The sequence below is a fragment of the Trachinotus anak genome, unplaced genomic scaffold, assembly GCF_046630095.1.
Source record: "Trachinotus anak isolate AG129_WGS33_773 ecotype Australia unplaced genomic scaffold, CSIRO_AGI_Tana_v1 ptg000010l, whole genome shotgun sequence".
NCBI classification, from domain to species: Eukaryota; Metazoa; Chordata; class Actinopteri; order Carangiformes; family Carangidae; genus Trachinotus; species Trachinotus anak.
In genome coordinates, this window is record NW_027273861.1 from 27,127,627 (window position 1) to 27,152,500 (window position 24,874).

A 24,874-nucleotide genomic window follows, 5' to 3' on the forward strand; every position below is an offset into this window, starting at 1 on the left:
TATGTTTTCATGTCATTTATATTTATTCATTATATTCATTGTACTATATATAAGAAACAGCAGCGATAAACAAACAGTATAAATGGAAAAGGCCACAAGTTCAGCCCTAAGTAGCCATTTGAGTGCAGTTTTCCCAACATTGCAACATACTGTCCTGCTTTCCCAAACACATCAGTTAGGATGCTGATAGATTCAAAAACAGCATTTTCATATCAAAAAGCAACAAATCGTTTCCTGAGGTGAAATTCAAATATTAAATTTTCCACATTCCAGAAAATAGAAACAAATTTTACTGACATATATAAAGTAACTGGTCCAGCTACCATCCTACACTCTCATTAGCCCAAAAACATTAAGATACAGTGGTAAACTGTAAAATAACAAATAACAACACTGCTTATTTACAGTTGTGCTGTGTAGTGGCTTTTTCAACAAGCCACACTGAAATTATTACTATACCTTCTTCATTTTTTATTCTGCAAAAATTATTCACTCTTAGTGTAAAAATTTTAAATATAACTTTTAAAGATAATTATCAAACATCAAGAGAAATATTACATTGTAACATGTCATTTACCCTTGCCCATACACACTGAATTTCTACGACTGTCAATTCTCTTGTTTTTAGTTTATAGTGCAAAATCATTGAGCAAGCAATGTCAGTTGTTTTTTTCTTAATACAACATGAGAGAAGTACAACCATATTGTTATAAATTATGCAAGCCTGATAAACTTCCCAAGCAACAAAGTAGAAAATTATACAAATATACAAGTTTTAACTGTTCATGTGTGTATTTTCACACATTCAGTAAAGAATAACAAACCAATCAAGAGAAAGGAAATTACACAAACGAAGGCAACAGTATTCTTTTCTTATTGACAGGTTGTGGTGTGAGTAAGCTGAGGGGTTTTCAGCGATACAGACACATGCTGGTGCTCTGGTACAGGTACATGTAGGCATCACAGAAGAGACGCTTGGCCACACCTTTCATGTCTCGAGGCACCTGATTGGCCAGCTCGGCGGGAGACATTTCCAAGTATGCGCCGACCTCAGGGCAGTTGAGCACCTCAGGGATGTTGAAGCCATCTCTTTCTCCTGAACACAGAGAACAACTGAGCCACAGAGTATTTGTCTGACTGTTGCATGTGATGAGACGGAGCGTAAAAACAGACCACTCACCCTGCCTGTCTGCCATGCTGTCGAAGAAGATCCAGTCTTCGCTGTTTGGTCCATACTTGATGAAGGACACATAGTGGCTCGTCTCGATGCAGAGCACAGCGAACAGCTCCAGTTTGTCTCTGGTCATCTGGGTGTGATGTCTGCTGTGACTCAGGTAACCTTTGGGGACGTCCAGAGCAGCTGGCTGGTGGGACAGGCGCTGCGGATGAGAGTGCACCTGAAAAGAAAGACAAACTATTGTCATTATCTATTACTCTCATATTTTTCACATCATTTTTTATTCTTCACTCCTCCCTAATGTGCAACAATGAGTTTTTGCAGACTGCTAAGAGTTGAGAGAATCGAAGCAGAATGATTGTTTTCTAATATGCTGCCCCAGCTCAGGGTTTCTGCAGCATTCACCAAGTTAAACTTAACACTTGTTAAGACCTTAACAACATACAGATCAAAGTGGGATAGTTTTAAATGGCTCATTTAAGGTCCATGTATGAATTTTACGTAGCAGTAGAGGCCTGAAACAATAGTACTGGAGTCAGTTTTACTAGAATCACATATAAAAAAAGTATAAGACCTTGGTAAATGAAAACTGAAATCAATGCTTTTTAAGACTTGACTTCCAGAATGAAGCATGTAACCTTAAGAGTTTCACACATCAGTCCACAGACAAGTAGAATATCCTTTGTAGTGCTTGTGATTTTCACCATAATGACAAATCCTGCTTTAAAATACGGTCGAGGGTCTGTACGCTGTCAGAGTTTGTCCGGTGTTACTTCCCTCAGGGTCCAACTATATATAAACATGTACAATTCTTTGTACATGTTTGTCAACATTTCCTGATCATTAAACATCTGGTTTATTCTATAGTTCAGTGCTGGTTCTGTAGGCTTTATATTTTCATAGATATTTGTTTGTTTCCCTGCTGCACTACAGCTCTCTACTCCTTGATAGCAGGCAGAACTGTTGAGATGGAGAGGTGGGTTGTATCACATGGAAAACTGACGTCAATCCACATCCTCTATATCTATGGAGGGTATGAATAATTGTGCCAAACACAGACAAAATCACATGTGTGCACAGGTGATGACACAAACCTGAGATGAGCACTCCTTGCAGAAGACTTTGAATCCCGTCTGGCTGAAGACGGGGTCTTTAAAACAGTCAGTGCACTGTTCCACAGCCATTCGTCCGCACAGGATGCACTGCTGAGGACCTGAAATACACACACACTCCATATGTTGTATTCACGTGTGTTTTTTTTTTTTCCATGTTAGTCTGTGTGCACTGTCTTAATGTGCCCATTTACCTTCAGAGAGGAGGTCAGTGATGTCCAGCTCCAGAGAGGGAATGATTTTGTCAAACATCTTGAATTTCTTTCCAAAGCGAGGCATCTGGAGGATGAGGCACGACGGCACCTGCAAATATAAGAGAATAAGAGAATGAAATAAAAAGAATTACACTGTGCACAGACCTCAGTCCAGGAGATGAGAGGATCTGCTGAGAAAACTGCCCAACAGAGCCATCTACTGGAAAATCAAGAGTAAAGAGGGAGTCTGAGACCACTTTCCCAGAAACTGTTTCATATGAGTTGCACAGACTGATATCAGCTGAAACACAGACATGAGACATATGATAAAGGGTCAAACTTTGCTATATTATGAAAAATAATCACATATGATGTGAAATACTGTGATACTGGATATTAACAAATATCAGCTGGAGCCTATATTCAGCTATTTTACTGTATTATCAAATAGCTATACCAAGCATTTGTTCCTTTCAGCCTTAAAAAAGATTTGGGTGCTTAATAGGTCCTTTATTATGCCAGGGATACATTTTAATTGGATTTATAGATCACCTTTAACCACAGAGTGTAAAGTGCTTCACAAGCCTCACATTCATCTGCATGCTGTAAAAACGGCAGCACTGCCATGTAAGGCCCGCTAAGGTCCTAGACACAAAGACACTTTGGAATATTTATCAGTAAATATTTTTTTAGGAAAGAGTTTTTTGTTGCTGCTCATCATAATATAAAAGTAATTTTTCAAGAATAGCATAAAAGCAGCGTATTAGTGTTACAGTGTATGACGAGTTTAACAGAAATCCAGGGGGTCTCACCTCTGCCAGTTTGAGTCCTGCGCTGTGGAAGGAGTGTTCCAGCAGCTGCTGGACTGTAGGCAGCACCAGACTGTGGTTCTGGTCCAGGAAGATCTGATAGCAGTAACTCTCCTGCACTTTACCATGAGCTGAGCTGAATGGGAAGACAAGTAATTAACAACTATTTCACAAAGGAGTCGTAACAATTCATTGTACTCAAGCTATATGGTGGGACATTAGTATGTAAGTATTCAGCAGTGGTGCTGTAAGCGTACAGTTTGAGTAGAGGGTCCAGAGCGAGGATATGGTGCATGATGACAATGAGGAACTCCTCTGGGTCTAAGAGGCAACAGTGACATCAACAATCTCTTTAAACCAAAAAACAAATTATATGTTTCAGATTCCAACAACTCTGCAGGTCACACTAACCCTTCTCATCCGTGGTGAAGGAGTGACTGTAGCCGTGTTTCTGCAGCTGCTGCCGCAGTTTCATGATGTGCCGCCCTTCCACGAAGCCCTTACTGCAAAGACCACACATGACATGGAGTGTTTATTTTAAACAAAAAAAAATGTTTTTCAAAATACATAAAATACAAAATACATAAAAGCACCTGCGGAGGGGATTGACAATGTCATGGAGCAGTGTGTTCTGAATTGGGGCATCTTGAGGTGCTGTTGATTTAAACAGCATAGAGTCCAGCACAGAGGAGCAGGAAAACAAACTGAACACAGAAAAGAACAGAGGTTTGACATGAAAAAAGTCACATTCCAGTAAAACAAAACACTGTCTGTAAGGTAGAAAATGATTCTAAAATCTACCAGTGGACCTTAAAATGCATCTTATTTCATCATCCTGACCTGAAGAGGGCAGCATCCATGTAGCAGGAGTTGCAGTGGCCTTGGATCCCCTTCATTCGCCCAGTCAGGATCTGGTTAACCTGCTCAGTGCTGATTGGAGGAACAGTCTCCAGCCTCCCAGTGCTGTGCTCCATCTCTCTCTCTGATGCAAAAGACAAACACAAACAGAAATTATCATGAATGTGAACACATCAAACCCTAACACAATACACAGCAGGCAGATCCAGCTGGTGATCATCTCTGCCCCCAGCTATTGGACCAGCTGGCAAATGCAGCATCCATCTTTGTGTGAGATGGTATTAAATCTGTCAAATCAGTCAAAACTGTGTACTAGAGAACATGAAATTTTGGTGAAATAATCCAGTGTGAACGTGGACAGATAAAGGTTAGTTGATCGATCCTGTTCTAACCTGGGTCTTCCTGTTTTGGCATCTCCTCACTGTCATTGACTTGAAAGCGTGAGTCAGGACGCAGGGAACTCAGCTTCACAAACAGAGCTCTCTTGGGAGGACATGAGAAGTAACGGGTCCCTTTCAAGGTACCGTCACTCACTCCACAGTCTTCCTCCTGCAGACGAAGATACAGACTGATTTGACTAATGACTGACATTAAAAGTTAAATTAAAGAAAGAAAAATAACTCATTTTAAATTATGTAAAACTCCTTAAACAGAATCATCAGTGTCACAGTAGATTTGGATCAGTTTTAGATGATGGAGTTAGGTTGTCTAAACCTAACAAATGTTCCTAAAGCTTAAAAATCAGTTCCAGCATGTTCACTGTTTCTATACTGCAAAAGTTTTCACAAAACAAAGGTTCACACAAATATTAGATTGAATTAAAAATTGTTGCCAGACAGGTACTGTTTAGTTTTGAATCTGCATAGTAACATGTCAGTATAAAGATTACCAGCTCTAGTCCAGCCAAGATTTTCCCCGGACCACCGTGAGTGCCGATCCAGCGGATGATCCCATAAGAATTTCCTGAAGCCAATGTTACCTCTACCAGAGAGTCCACACTCAGACCCCTGTGCAGATCATCAGTGTTTGGTTCCGCCAGTGGTGTATCAATGTCCATGCCCTGTGGCTCTAGAGTGAAGAATATATTTGGGTCAGATCTGTCACAAAATGTGGGACACAGCCTCACAATTTATCATGAAAACAGTCACTCAAACCTGCAGGCACCTCTCCCTTCACAACACACTCTAGTGGAACTGTGACTTCACCGCCTGTCTTCCCGTTCTCATCTGTCTCCTGCAAACACCAACAAAGAAAACTTGTCTTGAACACTGTGAACTTTGCGCAGAAGGAAGCGGCTAATTTATTTTAAATCTGAAGGTTTGGTTGTTTTAGAGAAATCCAAGATGAGCAGGAGCATAGAAACTGTGACAACGTGGTATCTGACGGCCAAAGAGAACTTGCACTATGTGTGGAGGAGAAAAAAGTTCCTTGAAAGATAATTTTTTTACAGCATTTAACATCTTTTTAATGTTATTTACAAAAAATAAAAATAAGTCCAGTTTTATCACTGCAAAAATAACAAAAAGCAAATGAAAGTCAATTAGGCTTCATGACTGGTTTAGTTTATTAATCAGAGGAGCAGCCCATCAAAGAGCAAAAGACTGCATTTCATTATTAGTGCCAATAAACTAAAAAACTGAAATATTACTTACTGTAGAAATACGAACAAACTGTTCTCCACCCCCTTCCTCTATACCCAACACCATGCCATAGCGACATGTATCAGTGACGAAGTAAGTGACTTTATCCCCTACAGTTAGTGGAGAAAGAGAGGCCTCTGGGACGGAGGGCGACAAGGAACTGGGAACCAAAGGCCTAACTCTGGAGAATGGGGCAAAAATGCCACAATCCTTTGAACAGGAGAATAAGGCTTTATACTGGTAGGTCCCGTTGGTATTCCCCCTTCCCTTGTCTGTTCCCTGTTGGCAGAGAGAAGCACAGCAGGACCCCTGAGTTAATGTCAGTTACATTCTCAGTTGAATACCACTAAAAATGAAACTGTATTACAGATTACCGACATCACACTAGATTTTTTAAGGCTCAGCAATCTCAGATACTTCAAAATCAAATAACACAAATTCTACTGTATATGCTTGGACAGTAACAGAAAGCAAGAAAATATGATTTTTTTTGTTTTTTGATTGAGCAAACAGTTCATTGCCCCACCTGTAGTTCAATCCCAAAGAAAGTTCCTGATAAAGGATCTGGATATTTTGGCTTTGTCAGCCTTCCAATGTAGCGGATGATGCCTCTCAACTCCTCTCCTCCGTCCTGCACAATAACTGGAGTGCCCTTAGTGAGTCCTTGTGCTGTTTTGAGAGTGGCTCCCTCTCTGAACCACTTCAGCCGCTCTGCGTCGTCAGGCAGGGCCAGCAGCAGCTCGGCTTCCTCAGCACTCAGTGCCGTCAAGCAACTCATGTTTATCTCATAACCTAACGATGTTTGTGAGTCCATGGGGATGACTTGCAACTTTGATGGAGACTTACATCTTCTGAGCTCTGATTTGTACTTGAAATCATTGATGTAACATATGTGGCCAGTCTTGATATGTTGAAGATATTCAGAATTTTCTGTTACGATGTAGTAATGGTTGTCTGTTGATGTCATGATGCTGAGGCCAGGAGATGTCGCAGGGTACTGTACAGTAACACAGAAAAACACACACACACACACACACACACACACACACACAGACAGAGAATATATATACACCCAGGTGTGACTACAACAACAATACACCTATTATCAATTTAGTTAGCTGGATACAAGTTTATTATCTCCTGCTAGCTAGACTGGAGTTAGCTGGAGACCAGTTTATTGTCTCCTGCTAGCTAAACTGGAGTTAGCTGGATACAAGTTTATTATCTCCTGCTAGCTAGACTGGAGTTAGCTGGAGACCAGTTTATTGTCTCCACCTAGCTAAACTGGAGTTAGCTAAAAACAATTATGAACTTATTATTGTGCGTCGTCAAACTGAAACTAAGCTAACACTGTAAACGTATAATGTTAAGCGGAAGGAACAACTTCAATATAGAAAAACTGAGATTGTTTCCCTACTTTCTTAAATGAGCATTCAAACCTAGCGTTAGTTAGCGTTACCTTCACTTGCTCAGTAACTTTCTGTTTTAACTCCGCTCCTTTTGGTTTAATGTCCAACCAGCTGCCTTGATAAGTTTCACTTCCCGTTTCATTTCATTTCAAAGCTGCGTCAGTTGGTGATTCACGCTCCTCTGGTCAAAGTTATTGTTTGTAGCAAAGTTTGTACGAGACTGTAAAAGTATTAAACAACATCATATTTCTTCGAAACAAGTCATTAATGTTAATCGGGAATAATTTCAGTTGTTTACAAATCAGTTGACAGCCCGCAGGACGTCGTGCGGCTCGGTGTGCTGTGAGTGTGTCCCTCAGTGTGGTCTTACAGGCGACCACCAGCTCTACCAGAGCAGTACACAGTACAACTTTGCTGAGCTGAATAGGTTTAGTTACATGATGTTGTGTTTAAATCTGGTTACATAGCGTTTATACTTTGAAGAAGCAAGTATCCTCCTGTTCCCTTCCCTTGCAGCTTCATTCTGAAGTAGCTGAAACCAGAGCTGTTTTAAGTCTTGTTTTTTTAAGCCTCTTTAACCAAGTCAAGTCTTCACAGGGTAAGTCCAGGTGAAGCCTCAAGTCTTTAGCAGTGACACTGACATGGCATTATGGCAGATTTCCACAAGGTACAATGACATTCAGAAGAATATTTTTCAGGGTTGCAACAATTTACAGCCTTGCTATCTGGTTGACACATTATCACATCAGTTCTTGCAAATGTAAGGGGTCAGTCACCTTAATTCCAATAGACTTCGTCACTTACCCCTGGTGATATATATCCAAGCAAATATTTGTGGTTTCATGTGCTCAGGTTTTAGGATCTCTGTGTTTTGTGAACTAATTTCTTTGCTGTGTGTATGGTATTAAAATTACACAACAGGAGCTTTTCTTTTCAGAAACAGTTGGTCCAATTATTCCAGCTAATCCACAAACTGAAATGAGAACAGTTTTTAGTGGAACCACTCTCTGGTAAACAGACAGAAAAGCAAACGCTGCAAATACATAGTAAAACATACTCTGTGAAGCTGAAGAGACCGACTAACGATCATTTTGATCCTCTATATTTAGTCGACTACTGCATCCCACAGTATGATTTTCATGCAAGGTGTAGGATATTCAGGATAACTGTGCTAACTGTGTATCTTTTGCAACCGACAATTGAAAGGATCACTTGAATTTAAAAATGGTTTGTTGTACAATTTACAAATTACGTGTTACATTACATATTTAGAACTTAGAAATCAACAAGGGATAGAATAAATTATATTCAGAAGAAGAAGAATATAGAGTTTCCTTATATATACATTTTCTCTATAACTCAGGAACTCAGCCAATGTTTAAGAAGAATTGGACATTTGAGGATTTTTGGTATATTTCCATATTTCCCGAGATTAATTGTTCTCCTTCTGGCGAGTCATATTTATGAAATATTGCCTCAAAATGTTATTATTGCGCCCTCTATGTGTGCAACATGACGACGTCTTTCTAATTAACCTACCCTGCAAGACAAAGCTGAGGGGTAAACCGTAAAGAAATCGTATTGGGCCGTGATTGGACAGTACAAAAACCATCATCCGTGAGGGCCTATTTTCGTCGCTGTTTGATGACGTACCAGTTCGGTTGTAAACATGGAGGAGAAAGAAGCGCTGAAGAGGCAAATTGAACTTCTTCAGAGTAAGTCTTGCTTTGTAAACGTCGACAGTTGTATGAGCAGGAAGCGGGTTAAACAGAAAGAAGACACACACTCAGAGCCTCCGGTAGGATGTAAGCCCGGCGCTTTCTGACAATTAAAAACCAACGTTAACCGTCAGCTTTTCCTCCAACGTTAAACCAGCCGCTAACGTTACTCACCGGTCTAAAAATAGACACCGGTCTGCCCTTCATATTATAGGATATTATACACGTACATAGCTAATATACCCGTGTCTAATTTTTAATGAGAAGCAGGTAACTGTGTATTTATGGTGGTGACGGTTAGCTACCAGTAGCAGGGCTGATGGTTTTCCTCGTCGTTCCTCTCCCATAACAACACAGCAAACCAGATAGTTTCACTGTCCATCTGTAAGATGTGCGGCTAAACGGTCAAACAAATGACAACACATTTTTTCACCTGCTCCACTTCCTTCGTTAAAGTGTGTTTTCTTATTATCGTTCATCAGCTTGCAAGTGTTGGGCAACCAAATCACTCATTTTTAATTTTCAATTCGCAGACCTCATCAATAAACACAAGAGTGTCCATGGTGACACACCATTTGAAAGAGCTGAGCAGAGGCACCCAGAAGCTCCAACGTCAGCCCGAGGCAGAGGTCACAGCACATCCGTCATCCACCCTCACAGCTCCAGAGGGAGACTTTACGCTCCTCAGACCCGTGGAAGTTGGAGGAAAACGTACTCTCTGAGGAACAAGAACCCTCAATCGTCTTTTGGACATCACTCAGCTTCTAACTCCTCCTCTGTGGATCAGTCTAGTTCCCAACCCTTATCTCGCAGCGTCTCACTGCCTAGCCACAGCAGAGGAGAGGAGAGCCATAGAACCAAAACTGCCGCTTTATCGTCAGGGATTGTTCAACAGAAGGCGGAGGAACATGTAAGCAGCATCACAAGGATTAGGGAAGATTCAACAAATAAAACATCCACAGATGCCCTCCGTAAAACAGGTGAAGGGGCAGCTGTGTCTCAGGATCAAGATGGAAAAAGAAGTTCAAGCTCAGCGGGCACTAGCTCGCAACATGAAACGCAACACAGACAGACTCAAGAATTCCAGCAGAAGGCTGAAAGCAGACGTGTTGTCCTTCCAGAAAAGATGGTCAGTGGTTCTTCAGTCAAGACCAATACCTCCACCAGTTTGCAGAGCAGCTCCAAAGTACAGATCAAACCTTTCCTGTCCAGCGAAACCAGCACTGAGTCTAAACAGACTTCAGCAGTTCCTGTGACTGGTAATGCCACATTACCCCTGTCTGCTCAGTTTAAGGTTGCAAAACAACCTCCCCATGACCTCACATCTCAGATCAAACAGGCCCAAGTCAGTGTGCCTTTTATGAAAAAATCCAAGTTCACTTGGGTAAAGAGCCAGAACCTGGGAGGAGCGGAGTCCAGACAAGGTAGCTCAATTTCCTTATCACCAGGAAAACCTGTAAGTGTTGCCCCAACGTCAGTCTCAAAAGTTGGAGTTGCCAGTGGAAGCTCCCCCTCACTTACAGTCAGTAAGAGAACCCCTGCCAAGAAGTTGCCCCGAAAGCTTAGCCCGGTCACTGTTGCCCCAAAGACCTCTAAATATAAATGGATCTCTTCCTCCGCTGGAGCCCAAGCCAAGATGTCTCGTAAACCACCATCGCCCAAAACCCTGACTCTTGCTCAGAGAGCTCTAGAGAAGAGAGAGGCCACCAAAAAGCTCAGAGCACCCTCTACTCCCTCTGCTAAAGTAAAAAAGGCAACCAGCCCCTCACTCAGCACCCGTTACCGCTGGAAGGCCGGGGGGCAGAGTACCTCTGGAGCAGCTACAGCAGGGGCAGCAGTGGCCCGTCGTAGATCTGCCTTCCACTGGACTTCGGAAAAAAGCAACAAAGGAGTGAAAGGAGGGCTTGTTGTTTCCCCGTCTCTACCTCAACGGGCGTCCCTCCCATCCTCCTCCCCTGGTGGGTTCAAACTCCGCAGTAGGATGAAGATAATCAGGAAGTCTGCTATCAGGTGAATAACAGAAACATGCACATGATCTGATTTAATTTCTTTTAGGATTATTTCTGCTCTGAAACCTTTAATTATGTTCTTTTCATTTTCTATTGTAACTGTCTTTTGCCAGAAGGGGGCAGCAAATATATATATATATATTTATGTGCCCTTGTTCATGTTAGACTGTTGGTTATTTATACATTAATTACACAGATTTTTCTTGACATAATTTGATTAATAGTTACCTCTCTTACTGATCACACTTTTCTCTTTTGTCCTCTGTACCGTGACCACAGTGGAGGTGGGTCAGAGAGGGGGAGCAGCCCGTCAGCAGTTAAGTACTCCCCACGGGGCCGAATCCACACCTCGATGAGGACTCCTGTAGGAGTTAGGAGGACACCCTCCAGGGAGCTTGTGTCTTTTGGAAGACACAAGTTGAGGCGGCTCTCCCCCACCTTATCAAGGACAAGTAAGGAGCATACATTACAAGTACAAGGTTATTATTGTTTCATATTGTCCTGTTCAGCTTCATTAAGAGCATTTATGTTGCACAGTCTTTCAGCCATGTGTTTCACATTGTCAACTAATTGCTCTCATGAGCTGCCAACCAAATGGAAAATAACATAACATAGTTTGGAGGGAACACGTCTAATCTGGTTAGTTATGGTCCAACTGCAATTTCTGTGGTTGTGTAATAGAAATGCTAAAATCATGTAGCTAATTTTGATTAATCTTTTTGATATTCCTTCTCCCCTCCCCCACTTACAAGGCTGTGAATATCAGCAAACACACAGTATGATCGACAGCAGCTAAACTTTGCAGATATGATCAAAATCTCACCCATTGCGTCGTTAATAAGAATTACAATCTATGGCCTGATGGTGGTGCTGGAGCAGTCAGAGACCTCACATCCCCAAACAGCGGGTGTGTGCTGTTGGACATTCTTACATTTCAGCCCAAGTGGGACCACACTGCTCTCTGAAGATTCTCTTGAATTTCAGTGGTTGCATTTACTACGGAAAGTTGTACTTTTCTTACATCATCAAAATGCTTCAGCTTATGTTTTATCTGCCATTATTTAAATCCTTCTAAAGCTCAACAACACATTTCCACTTTGGTTTGTCTGTCTTCCTTAAAAACAAAAGAAAACACAGACTTATTGCTTAACAGCTTCAGTGCTAATCCGCTTCTCAGAGCGATCATCCAGTAAACTAGCCTCTACTTCCCATATCACATGACCTTATATCTCATGGATTAGATTGTTGATTACTGTGATGTTAAATTTCCTTGCTGCAAATACTTGAGTCAGTCTCTTTCCTCGCTTTGTTGCATCACTTTGTCTCCTGTGATCACAGTTAGTACAGAGGATTTCACACACACAGTTAATGATTATTCTGAACAGAAAACTTATCCTGGTTGTGTGTTCATTTCAGCTTCGACATGATTTCCACTTAAAAAATTTACAATGTAATGGGTCACTACTGTTTGTCTCCTGTCAATTACAAGCTTTACTATACAGTTTGTATTTTACATTGTAGAATGCTGTTTTTGCAGTTTGATAAAATCTGTATTTTACTTTTGTACAGCAGATGGGCTGATAAACATCAATCAACTGGGGCTTAAGAATGACACAGCTTATTGTTCTTCACAATGAGAAACCAAAGATTTTCAAAATTTCCTAATGAAATAATAATTTGTTTTTTGTTTTTTGTTTTTTTTACAAGATCCTCCTGAATGTGTTTTCACCTCCACTGATTTCAGGTTCCTCAGTCAGTTTCAGTGTTTTGCAGCTGTTAGTTGCTCCTACATGACCTTTGTGCACTGAAATTTAAGACAGTGTAAAACAACAGCACACTCAAAAATCAAGGAGCTTTAGTACACTGACTTCTTTAAGAATAATTTACTTTAGTTGTTAGTAATTGCCCCTTCAGCTGTAGCTCTGACAGTAGCTATTACAGCCGTCTCCAGTAGAGGGCAGCAGCTCACACCCGTGTCCTCCTTGTAGGGGCTTTGTGTGGCTGGCTGTCACAGGAGAGGCATACACACAGGCTATAAGAGGAGGGGGGAGGTTAATTGATTGCCCAATTCAGCCGTGATGGCGAACAAGTGCCGATAGCGGGTAATTTGCAGAGGTGGAGGCAGGCAGCGACACTGCTATCAAGCCCTGGCACTGCTCTCCCTCCAGTAGATAAAAAGGAGCTAATGCATAATTATCCTTTTGCAAATTGGATTGTTTTAACGAACTGTAGAATATAGGCCTAACCTGATGGAAAGCAATCATTGTTTTTACAGCCCCCCCCCCCCCCCCTTCCCTCTTTCCCCCTCTCCCTCCACTTCCCTCCCTCCACTTGCCCCTCCAACCCTCCGGTCATTCTGCGTGTACCCTACACGCCTCATGCCCATCTTGGTGTAATCTCCCATACTCAATGGAGTCAGAAGACATTAGAAAAGCCATCACTATTAACATTAGGCTTTATTCGTCCCCATGGCTTAGCGTCTATCAGTCTGCTTCTCTTTTTCTGATTCTTTAACTTTATGTGTTCTTTCTTACACCTCCTGCGTCCTTTCCTCTTCCCTTCCTGCTCATCATTTCTTTTTCTTTTTTTTTTTAAATGTCGTTTGAAGAACCTGACTGTCTTACTGTAGCAACCCCTTTCCTCTCTAATTAAAGATGTGGATTCAGAATTAGAGACACAGGAAAGGTGGAGCAGGGGTGAGTGCAGAGAAAGATGGAGTGAGGAAAGCTGCTCGTAGCCGTCTGTGCCTCTGATAAGAGCTGCTAATAAAGAGCAAATTGAATTACTAATGATGGGGAGCAGAGTCCCTATAGATGAGCCCGTTAAAAACCAACCTTATGACCACTCACACATGCATGATAATACACTCGCAAACAATGTTTCTTAATTTCCTCCTCAATGACTAGCTCTAGCCTCCCCTGCTCATGTTATGGGGTGGGCATTTTCTGAGGTGCTCGGTTATCTGCGGTTTAATTTAAAGAGGGCATAAACCTAAGTAAGCAGTTAAAGCTGTAATGAATCAAGAGGTGTGTGTATGTATATATCTATATATGTGTGTGTGTGCTTGCATGCACCCGGAGACAGCCATGTAGCCCAGATAATCTAATAAAGCAGATAAATGTCAGGAACGGACAGAACATAGAGAGGAAGAGTGCTGAGCCGAGCGGCTTCGGGCCCCATGTGACAGGCCTCTGGAGCGTTTTAGGTCTCTATCTCACTCTGCTTTCTTTCCTCCCTCACCATCTTCCATCCAGTCTTGCTCAGTCTTTTTTCCTCTCTGGAGCTGTCTTCACTGCTCTGCTAATATTCCCTGTGACTTTATTTAAGCCCAGTGCTGTATACCACTTTGCAGGCTGCAGAGATTTTCTGTATCATCTCATTTCAGGTCTGAACTGAAGTATAAAGTCATGAGAATTAATCAGGTTTTCTCAATTCAAATTTTCTAAAAATAAAGTAATACATTATAAATCTTGGTATTGATCGTGTTAGAAAATATTTAGGAGCTAGGGCTGCAGGGATTATTTTCACTATTGATTAATCCTTTTATTTTCTCAATTGTTTGGTCTATAAAATGCCAGGAAGTGGTGCACCCCTTTTTTTAATCTCAAAGTGATGTCTTTAAAGACCCCATAAAGTATGAAGGTAGATGTCCATGTCTTTTTGATTATAAAGCAGGTCTAGGTTCTATATTAATACGGTGAAAGTATAAATCAAAAGACAGCCTCTCTTCTGATTGGCTCACTGACCTGTTGTTACAAGAGCTCCAGAGAGAAGATGTAAAACTACACTGAGATTATTTTTGGTATTTAAATTCACAAATGTGTATTCTTGTGGATATCAAGATTTCAAATCAAACACGGGAAAAGTGTAAAATATGGGACCTTTTAATGTCTGACCAAAACATGCTCAATTTACTTCCACATAAAAGAGAGAAGCAGAAATCCTCAGATTTGATAAGATGTAATGTGGGAGTGATTGGTATTGTTGCTTCGAAAAGGAAGATGATCTGCAGCCCTGTTTATGAAAATCATAAAATACACACACACACACACACACACACACACACACACACACACACACACACACACACACACACGGGGTCAGCTTGTTGACCTGCTTGTGTGTTGTAGTAGGACCGGCTCTCTGACGGTGGCAGTGCGACCACCTTTGCTCTCTCAACATCAGCTTACCAACCCACCCCTGCACCCACCCACCCTTGACACCATGGAGCCCATTACTTACAACCACAAAAGAACCCCCCCCCCTTCAGGATCCCGTTACCGCTTCTACAGTGATCCCATTTATTTCACCCATAAATCATATGTGCTGCTCTGCATCGAGGCCCTGCTCTCACTGACATTTTCCACTTTCTCCAGTGATATGTACTGAATGCACACACTGCTGTACAGACACGTGCAAACACAGATGGGATACTATTAACAAACAGGCGTCACTGTGCAGTGTAATAATTTGAGAAGCTCAGAACCATTTTCAACTATCAGGTTCCTCATGAAGTGGATCAGCCTGTGCATCGGTTTCTTCCACACAGCAGCTCTGACTAATCTGTTTGTTTTACGATTGTGGAATCTACAAAAATCTAAATTCATTTTCTTGTGACTTTTTCTATGATTAATGTAAAACACTAGATTATTATTTTTTTTTTATTTCACTTACTCACCAGTGAAATGATTTTTCCCCCTGACGCCTCCTCTCACTTTTGTCCAGTCAGACAGCAAGAAAGTTATCTTATCACACCGGCAGTATCCGATGTGTGTCAAAACGTTACATACATCCATTTTCTTCTATGTTTGGTGTTTTTATGCACGTCATCGGCTGGGTTGTGTGAACATCAACTCGTGGATCTGCCACTGTTGTTTCCCAGACTCAATACCCGTAAGGTCTTCAGAAAAACAGCAGTTTTTACATTGGCTGCCTGCGTTGCTAGGCTACCGTAACTCACTTCCTCTGTCTGCATGGTGCATGAATTGTGTTAATGGCGTCAATTGACACGTGTCTCTAAAGTTTCTGTCATCTGAGAAAACTTGAGGATTTGCCAACAATCTAATAGAGCTACTCCCGAATGTTTCCCAGTCATTAAGTTTAAAGTTCACAATACATGTGCTAAATATTCCTTTAATAACTTTACCAGCTGGTTGTTTACAACATGCACTGGAGACCCGTAATGTTGTTCAGAGTTTGTGAAATCCAGGCAAGATGAGCACAGGACAGTGATCTTTGTGTAGGCTTATCATTTTAATCCACGTTTCATTACACTAAGTAGTGAACAGGAGAGCTCTTATTGTGCATCTAACTCAACTGTTGCTACACTATAAATTCACTCATCAGTTTATTAGGAACACCCACCTAAAACTAATACAGTCGTCCTGCAGTAAATCCTCCTTCATGAAGGTTACAATGTTCAGTTTGTTGAAACTGTTAAAGACGTGTTGATTCAACACTTTGGAGGCTGCAGTTTATGGAGCTGTTGACCTGAACTGAACTGTTCGGCCTGCCCTTGTTGATTTGAATGGGGTGGACAAATTAATAGGAACAGCTGTGAAGAGCATCGCAGATTACAGTCTCCAAAATGATGATACAGTTTAGCACAGTTTCAACAATGTGAACATTGAAACCTTCATGTAGAAGGGTTTATTGCAGGACGGTTGTATTAGACTGCATTAGTTTTAACTAGGTGTTCCTAATAAATTTGCCAACAGAGTGTACAGCATAATAACTTCACAGTTGTATATTGGGAGTTGTGTCTGCTTCTCTTGGTCTTCTTTGAGTGTCGATTACACCTCTGGTAATCTGACTCTTGGAGTACTATCAGTCTCTTAGTAGGTTACATTTATATGCTTCTAGCTCTGAAACCCTACTCATGAGTTTGTTAGTGCTGGTTGCTAAAAACCTTGTATCTCCTTGTTAGCCATGTTGTTTCAAGACATTATATTTGTGGTGTTCTCAGCTTTTGTCATAGTTTCTTTGAGTCTTTTTCAAGACATTATATTTGTGGTGTTGTCAGCTTTTGCCATAGTTTCTGTGAGTCTAAGTCCATGATTTACTTTATCTCTCAGTGCTCTAGGGATGATAACACAATAAGTATTGCAGCCGATACATTTTTCAGACATTGCAACATGTGCAACTGGACTCTGAAGCCTTGCCTGTCCTTTTCTGACTTCAGGTTGGCACGACACATGTTTGTTTATTTTTGTTTGTTTATTTGCATCACTCTCTGGTTCACACTTGCTCCAGTTTCTCCCACTTTTCCTTCACACTGTGGCCACTTGTCCTGCACTCTCCTCTCACTGACTCATGCTCCCACATTTACACACACACATACACAGGCAGATTATAGAGGGCACTGACTCACTGTCTGTTTGTTTGGACCTCACAGCACACAGCTAGTGTTGCTATGTGCACACTGGAAGCATCACTTTATATTATATGTATTTGTGTGCTGATCTTTCTCTGAACTTTTTATTGGTCAAATGATTTTAATAGTTTGTGTGTGTGTGTGCGTGTGTGTGTGTGTGTGTGTGTGTGTATGATTCTCCCATCAGCTGCTTTTCTACATACCGTTCTCCAAATGCCATTCCCCAGTGCTCCCATAGTATTATCAGTTGGATGACACACACACATTTGCACTGTGTGGACCTTAACCTAATACAAATACACACACACACACACACAGAGAGGCATTCTGCTCATTCCTCTACACTTTCTCAGGCTCTCTGTGTCAAACAGGTGGACCTCTGTCTTCTCTTTCTGTCTGTCTGTCTCTCACTGTGTCATGCTCTCTCTTCCTTTCTCTTGATATCTGTCAACATGTGTCTCAGTAACACACATGCTCTACAAGACATTTGTCCACACACACAAACATATCATATATTCAGAAGTGTTGCATCTCCATAATGATTTAGGTTGAAGCTGCTGTTGCTGTTGCAGACAGAGAGGGAGAGGTACAAAAGTATTTTTGTTTTGTGTGTATGTTTTAGCACTTAGGACGGCCCTCTGCATGCATTTATCTTTGTGCCTATATATAAACAGTACGGCTATTTGGTTGCATGAATGATTCAGTTTCTCATGTAAGATGGTGTCTTGTGCAGGACGGGCTCAGTATAGCTCTCTGCCATGGTGCACAGTAACATTTGGCATTTTGATTAACCTCAGGGACCCAAGGAGCCATGCATGTCAGAGACCAGGCCTCTGTACCTACACATGAGTAACTCCTCCCTAGCCGTGTTGTAGTGCCCCTCCTCCTTCCTCAGACTCTCATCAAACTGTCAACTGGCCATAATTAAAGTTCTGACTCATTTGAGATCAACATGCAGATGGACCTCTCTGAGCTTCCTGAGGGCACAAAGAGAGTAGCTTCTCTAAACCGGATCAAATGACGTGATTGGTTGTGTTGAATGAGTTTTCAAATTAAACATGTTTCATGTATTTTTCTAAAGAAATATCAATTTTATTCAGAGCTTAAGAGGCTTTTGATTAGAGTGTCTTTGACTGAACTCTAAGATGAGCTGAGAGTGCTGTGTGCCATCTTGAGGGGTTGTTTTTATAATGTGTATCTGTGAGGGGGGGTGAGCGGCATGTGTTGAAATGTGTAATCAATACTATTGAGTCCTGAAACTTTAGCCAGAGATGACTTTGACTCTTTCCCAGTTAAGGAGGTAAATGTTTTCTTGGTATCCAGAGGAGTGGCCCATGTGCCAGGCTGTCTGAATAAATCAGAAACCTAACGGGACGCAGGCGGAGCCCGACTAATTATTTGAGAACACATGGCGGGCAATGCAAGTGTCATTTATTGGTAAATGGCTTGGCTGGGGCAGGGGGTGTTTCCATCTTTAGCTACAGGAGTATGAATTCTCACGATAACCTAAGGTTCCAGTTTTTAAAATTGAACATGCACAGTTCCTCATGACATCTGCTCACAGACTGCGACGTCTAATTTATTCTGTTCAAGCAATGATTTGCTGTTTTCTCAATATTTCACAGTTTTTTGGTTTTTTTTTTTTTTTTATTTCTTCTTTTAAAGGACTATACCAGTGTTTTCCGGTTCTGTTGGAACTCATAAACGGAAAATCGTGTGTACTTTATATTACAGATGTTTCCATATTAGTGCCAATAACTGAGCTGTGGTACAGACACCCAACAAAAACTTTTCAATACCTTATTTACCTCCAATCTGCAGATTTGTCATATGGGGATCATTTCAGTATCAGCACAAAGACTGGACTGTTACACCAAGTTCACATCCATCCATGTAAACAGACACTCTACCTGGTGGTGGTAGGAAGTTTTAATAGAGGAATATTATATTTCATAATGTATTAAATCATTCAGATGTTTTCATCATTTGTAGTAAATAGGTGAAAACTTACAAAAATAGACTCAGTTTATTCTTGAGCAGTTTCTTAAATTTTATTGATGAGTGTGTGTCAGTGTTGTTGTGTTACATAAAGCATATATCTGTTCTGGTAACAGGGAGGGGAAAGTCAGGGGCCGTTAGGAGCCGCTCCATAAATCTTCACCTTTTGTCAGCTGGAGAGCATGCTGGTATAGCTGCCCAGCCCCTCACCCTGCTGTACTCCCAACCCTATGACAGTAACCCTATCCCCCCCAGCTCTCCTCCATATGTCTGCACACACTGACGTGTTACCATAATAATCACTGGGGGTTTGCCGTTTACGTGGGAAGACGAGCAAAGAGTCTGAGGCGCGTGTGGCATGTTAATTATGTCCCACACACACGGGCATGGACACATGGTAGAGCAGGGATTGTGTGACTGATTGTGGGGGAGGGGGGCATGTGGTCACTGGTTGGTCATTATGGTTAGGGCAGTGTTATCTGGGCACTGGGCATGGCTGTTGACTTGGGGGATGGTTCATGACTTCAGGGTCTTGTATCGTTTTCAAGGAAAATTGTACTGTTCAATTTAATCACATAATCTAATCGTCTTTTCAAGGGCTTGACTTTGGGATCTCTATATTTGCTTTACGGGGCCAAATTTGAACTGTGGATTAATCTAAAACACTTTCAGTTCTCAGGGTCCAGACAATGCGAGATGATCTTTTGTTGATTCATTGTAGATAAAAGATGAGATGCACAGTGGGCATAAGCAGAGTACAAAATGCTTTAAAACTCTTAAACATTCGGTCCAAAGGCATCTCTGATTGTAGGCTTCAAACATCACAATATTTTGGCAAAACGTTACCAATAATGTGCTGATAGTACCGATGCTTTCAAAAGGCATTATCATGGAAGAATCTTCTAAGAAACAATCATTAATATTTTGTATATGGTGATTGAGCAAGTAGAGTTTTTACTGCATAACACAATCAATTAGAAAAGTCTAAAGCTCTAGCAGAACTTTGAGAGTTCAGTTCAGAAATTTGTTGCTTTAACTGTAATTTAGCCTTTGAAGTGCAATTGCATCCAGTTCTTCTTGCACTGCCAACTAGTTGTGACAAAATGCTTTTCCTACACCCTGTGCAGCAATGATGCAGCATTACACTATATTACATAGTTATCACAGCTGGGTTTGGTCTTAAGTACAACAGACAACACCCACCTGTGTGAGAAAACAATGACAATGAGGTCATATTAGGACAATATTCAAATGGAAATCAGATGTTGAATGATAGGTCTGAGTGATAATTCTGATCACTTGCTTTTAGACATAGTTCCTGATTTAAGTCAGAATCTGTCAGGTATGTTCGTGTTTGGCTGCTTGTGTTTAGACAGCATTTAACATGAGGATGTCTGGGTGGGTTTTTGGTTGGATGGAAAGGTTCTTAAAGGCTGTTTCTCAGTATGGTCTTCAAAAGTATCATTTTGATGTTATATTTGTCACTGGAACTCTTGTGTTATATTGGCTTTTCAAATGATACTCAGCCCCACACATTGCTCAGCTCTACTTTCAGTGCCGAATGAACAAAGTGTGATTGTAATAATCTTTTGACTTTGTCGACCGAATCAATGCTTTAGAGGCGGCAGGGATCTTCAGTCGTGTTGTCCCTGCAGACCACATGTACAGCATGCATTTTCAGTACTTTCCATAATTTTCCCTCTACACTATCCTGTGGTCAGACTCTGTAATTGCTCACCCACACCCTCACTCTATTTCTCTACTTCCTCCCTGTCCAGAGGAATTAGTCGTATTCCCCTAATTGATGGCTTGGCTGCAAGTCTCGGTGGGTTGGTGGAGCCAAGTAGGAGCCGTTCCTATAATGTTAGTGAATTTCGTATGGTCATGTGAACTGATCATCCCTCCTAGCTCAGTACTCAGGTTTTATGATTATAAGCTTATCATTTTATCTCTGTCTTGCTGTCTGTTGCCATCTTTCTGCTCCCCTTTCAATCTTATGCCCTCCCCAACCCACCTGCTCCCCCTGGCTCTCCATCCCAATTCCAGAGTGGGGCTTCAGGTCGAGGACCTAAGCTGAGCAGAAACCTGACCCTTTATCTTCATTTTTTTTTTTTTCCTCAACCTTTCCAACTTTCCATTTCAGTCATACTGGCTTGGACACCCGAACCCCCCAAGTCTATTCTGGTCTTGTAGAGTTATTCAGTGACCCCCTACTATCTCCCAGCGGTCCCTACTACTCGTTTCCCATCCATCTAAGTACCTTCTTTCCTCTCTCCGTCACCACTCGTCCCCTCCTTTCCCTTTTCTCCTCTGTGTCTTTGTCCCTCCCATGGGGAAAGTTAAGTTTTGTCCAGTCTCTGGGGCCCATGGGTGTTTGACTGTGTACCTCCAACCATGATTGGCATGTAGACCTCTAAGCTCAATGCCCCGACTTTCCCTTACATCCCTGACCTCCTTGGTTGCTGTCAGAGGGTAAGCTTCCTAAGCCCACCATGACCTCCCTACAGGTGTCCCCCAAATGCAGTCATTAGGAATGATGCTGTCTGGGCTGGGAACATATGTGGAACAGGTTCTTCAGCAGACACATCATGGACAGGTGTGAACTGTCCTGAAAGCCACTTTAGCCACTTACAGTATTGGTCTTATTTTTGGCAGCAATGTGAAACTTTTCTTTTTCTATCAGGATTCTTTTTGTCTTAGGTGTACTATGCTACAGGGAACCTTTAGTAAGTGTTCATGTAAAACTGAATTCATCATTAGTTTATCAGAGGAGTTGTTACGAGGCACAGCCAGCCAATCAGATCAGCAGAACTAGAAGCCCATCAACATGGCCATCAAGACGTTTAAATGCTTTGAGCTTTGAGCTTCTTATAAAATGTTTATCCACGCTATTGTTACTGCTTAGTGCTATTGATTTCTTTACAGTCTGTACACAATCCCAAGCTTAGCTTTGCTTATTTGAAAGAGAAAAAAAAGACCCAATCGTCAGTTCTGTCCAGGTCTGTTTCTGACGTCTATTTTACCTAGGCTCAGGCCTCTATTTGATGATATCAAATATTGCAAAAGTTTACTGCCTTATGGGATATTTTTCATAATATCAACAAAAAAGTTTGATTGCTCTTTTTTGCAGTCTGCCCTGCTGCCAGGTCTGACCCTGATTTCACTGCTTTGCTTACTGTACATTAAGCTGCTGTTTAGTGGCAGTGCCCCCACCCCCCACTGGGATAATATCGTTTGTCACAACATTTGTATCGAGATATTAAATGGCTAATGTTACCAGATCTCAGCGATGAATTTAGCGAGTACGGTGTGTCACTGTTCAAAATGTTGGCAAAAACGACAGAAATAAGACCCACGTTGTAATAAAGTAATTTGTCCTTCTTTCTCTGTTTCATTCCTCTGTCTCTCCCTCTCCCTCAATCTCACTTAACTTCCTCTCCATTCAGCCTCCCACATCCTCACCCTCCTCCCATCATCACACCACCCACACCCTCAGTGTTTTCATGTGTCCCTGCATACTCCCCCGGTTCTGCATGGCCTCAGATGTGTTTTGGTATTTAATAATGGATGACTGTTTGTGTTTGTCAGTAAGCGTGCTGTTGTTAAAGGGGTTTTTAGATAACTGCTAATTCCAGCAGGGCTATATTGATTAGCCGCGCTGGGTGCGGATTGTTTTATAGCCCTGAGAAGAATGCTGCATCCCCCTCCATCATCCCCTTCCCATGCTCCTTCAGTACCCTCTCCCTCGCCTCTCCCTTCGTCAAGGGTCTCTCTCTCTCTCTCTCTGGTTGAATAATTAATGCTTAAGCTATTTAATTAGCGAGATTTGCTCTGAACAGAAGTCGAGTAATTGAGTCCTCAACTCTGTGTGTGGTTGGGGGAAGTGTGTCGGTGTTTTCTGTGGCTGTGTGTATCTGTCGCACTTGCTCCTGCACTCTCATTCAAAACAGCTTGTATGATTTACAGTAGTGGCTTCGATGTGACTGTCAGTGAGTTGGAATTAGCGGCGTTGGCATTTCTCGTCGCGGAGGCGTAACCATCTTGGTATGGCAACTCTGGCATGGGAAGCTGTGGTTTTTTTCAGCAGTGGTCATGCCAGCAGGGTTGTCATGGTGGGCATAGGGGAGTCAGCAGCGATAGGTGGGGAGCACAGACTGTGAGCTGTGGTTGTGATATTAATAACCAGTAATACAGGCCACAACAATGATGAAGGATTTGTTGATCATCTTGGGTGTCGAAACTGAGGCTCAGCACTTCGACCCTGCATTCTGATTGGATAAACTCTGCTCTATTGTGACACATGTTTGGCTGCTGTGATTTTGAGACACTGAAAATGTGCCTGTGACAGTTTGAGACATTGATATTATCAATTCAGCAAAGAAATATCTTAAATATTGCCATGTAAACCCTTTTATTAACCACTTTAACTGAAGCAAATGTCTCAGATGAAGCAGATATCAAAATGGCAACAATACATTGTAGTTCAGCATTGTTCTAGAGTAAATGTGGAAATTCAACATTTTGACTAGTCAGGATTTCAGTGTGTTTGCATTGCTGCAGAGTGTGTGAAAATGGTGAAAATTCTCTTTACAGTTTCCCGGTTTTAAGGCCCAAAACCCACAGATGACAAGCAACTAAGCTTTCAGTGCTAAAAGTAAAAATTAGCATTGGTACATTTAATAATTTGATGATATCTTGATGATTAGTTGGTCTGTTCGTAATTTAAAACCTGGCAGGTGGTTAGTTATCAGCAGTGGTTGGAGTCTGTTGGCAGCAATAAAGGTATGACTGTAGTCCCACGCTGACCAACAGTAGAGATGGCACTGATTGGTCAGAGAAGACCGCCCGTCTCCATTTCATCATGTCGTCTTGGCCCAGTGTGACTTGGCAGGAAAGCCCAGAATCGGGGGTCAGTACTATTTATACTCACCTGTGAGTGGGTCAGGGTGTACAGCCAGATTTGGGACACATGCGCAGACACACACACACACACACACACACACACACACACACACACACACACACACACTGACACACTCACTCACTCACTCACTTACTTGCATGTGAACCAGCAGATCCTACTGCTGCACTGCTGCCAGTGAGCTGCAGAGGGGGCTCCGCACATGTTCACAGCTGGCTCAGCAACCTGAGCAACTGGTGAACTGCAGGAGTTCATTTAACACAAAATTAGATAAAATTAAAGATGACATATAGTATGAAGATAGATGTCCATGTGTTTTTTTTAATTATAAAGCAGGTCTAGGTTCTATATTAATACTGTGAAAGTATCAAAGCCTCAGTCCACAGAGAAATGCACACAGCCTGTATTCAGAAACTGAGCCTTAAAACAAGCGGCCAGGACTTCTGTAACTTTGTGATGTCACAACAAAGCAGTCACCTCCTTCAGCCATGCACCAAGCTCCGTCCACCTGGACCCACCACCCAACCTTGCAGGATTTGGTTTTTCTCTTAGTGTTTACCTGAAATCTGCTATTTTTGTATGAGGTCACTCACAGTCAGTCACTGACCTTTGTTACTATTATGATGTAAAACTACACTAAAATGGTTTTTGGTTCT

General features: G+C 41.8%; 2 protein-coding genes across 3 annotated transcripts in view; one reads left to right on the forward strand and one right to left on the reverse strand.

Moving 5' to 3' along the window:
• On the reverse strand, positions 1–7,543 carry cyldl (cylindromatosis (turban tumor syndrome), like). Its single transcript, XM_071486514.1, has 15 exons — positions 7,250–7,543; positions 6,317–6,787; positions 5,803–6,069; positions 5,305–5,383; positions 5,040–5,218; positions 4,543–4,699; positions 4,133–4,274; positions 3,886–3,996; positions 3,704–3,795; positions 3,550–3,613; positions 3,296–3,428; positions 2,484–2,592; positions 2,272–2,390; positions 1,181–1,397; positions 1–1,096 (listed from the first exon to the last, which is right to left on the reverse strand). The coding sequence occupies exons 2-15, from the start codon at positions 6,755–6,757 to the stop codon at positions 912–914; spliced, it is 2,295 nt and encodes a 764-aa protein (XP_071342615.1). The 5' UTR covers positions 6,758–6,787; positions 7,250–7,543; the 3' UTR covers positions 1–911.
• A 1,242-nt stretch (positions 7,544–8,785) lies between these two features.
• zc3h3 (zinc finger CCCH-type containing 3) overlaps positions 8,786–24,874 on the forward strand; it is a 57,715-nt gene continuing 41,626 nt past the window's right edge. The window contains exons 1-3 of one of the 2 annotated variants that reach the window (XM_071486512.1): positions 8,786–8,914; positions 9,451–10,927; positions 11,206–11,405. In XM_071486512.1, the coding sequence (XP_071342613.1) occupies positions 8,869–8,914; positions 9,451–10,927; positions 11,206–11,405 (1,723 nt within the window). In that variant the 5' untranslated portion in view covers positions 8,786–8,868. The remainder of the gene's footprint in view (positions 8,915–9,450; positions 10,928–11,205; positions 11,406–24,874) is intronic. The other variant, XM_071486513.1, reaches the window with a different exon arrangement.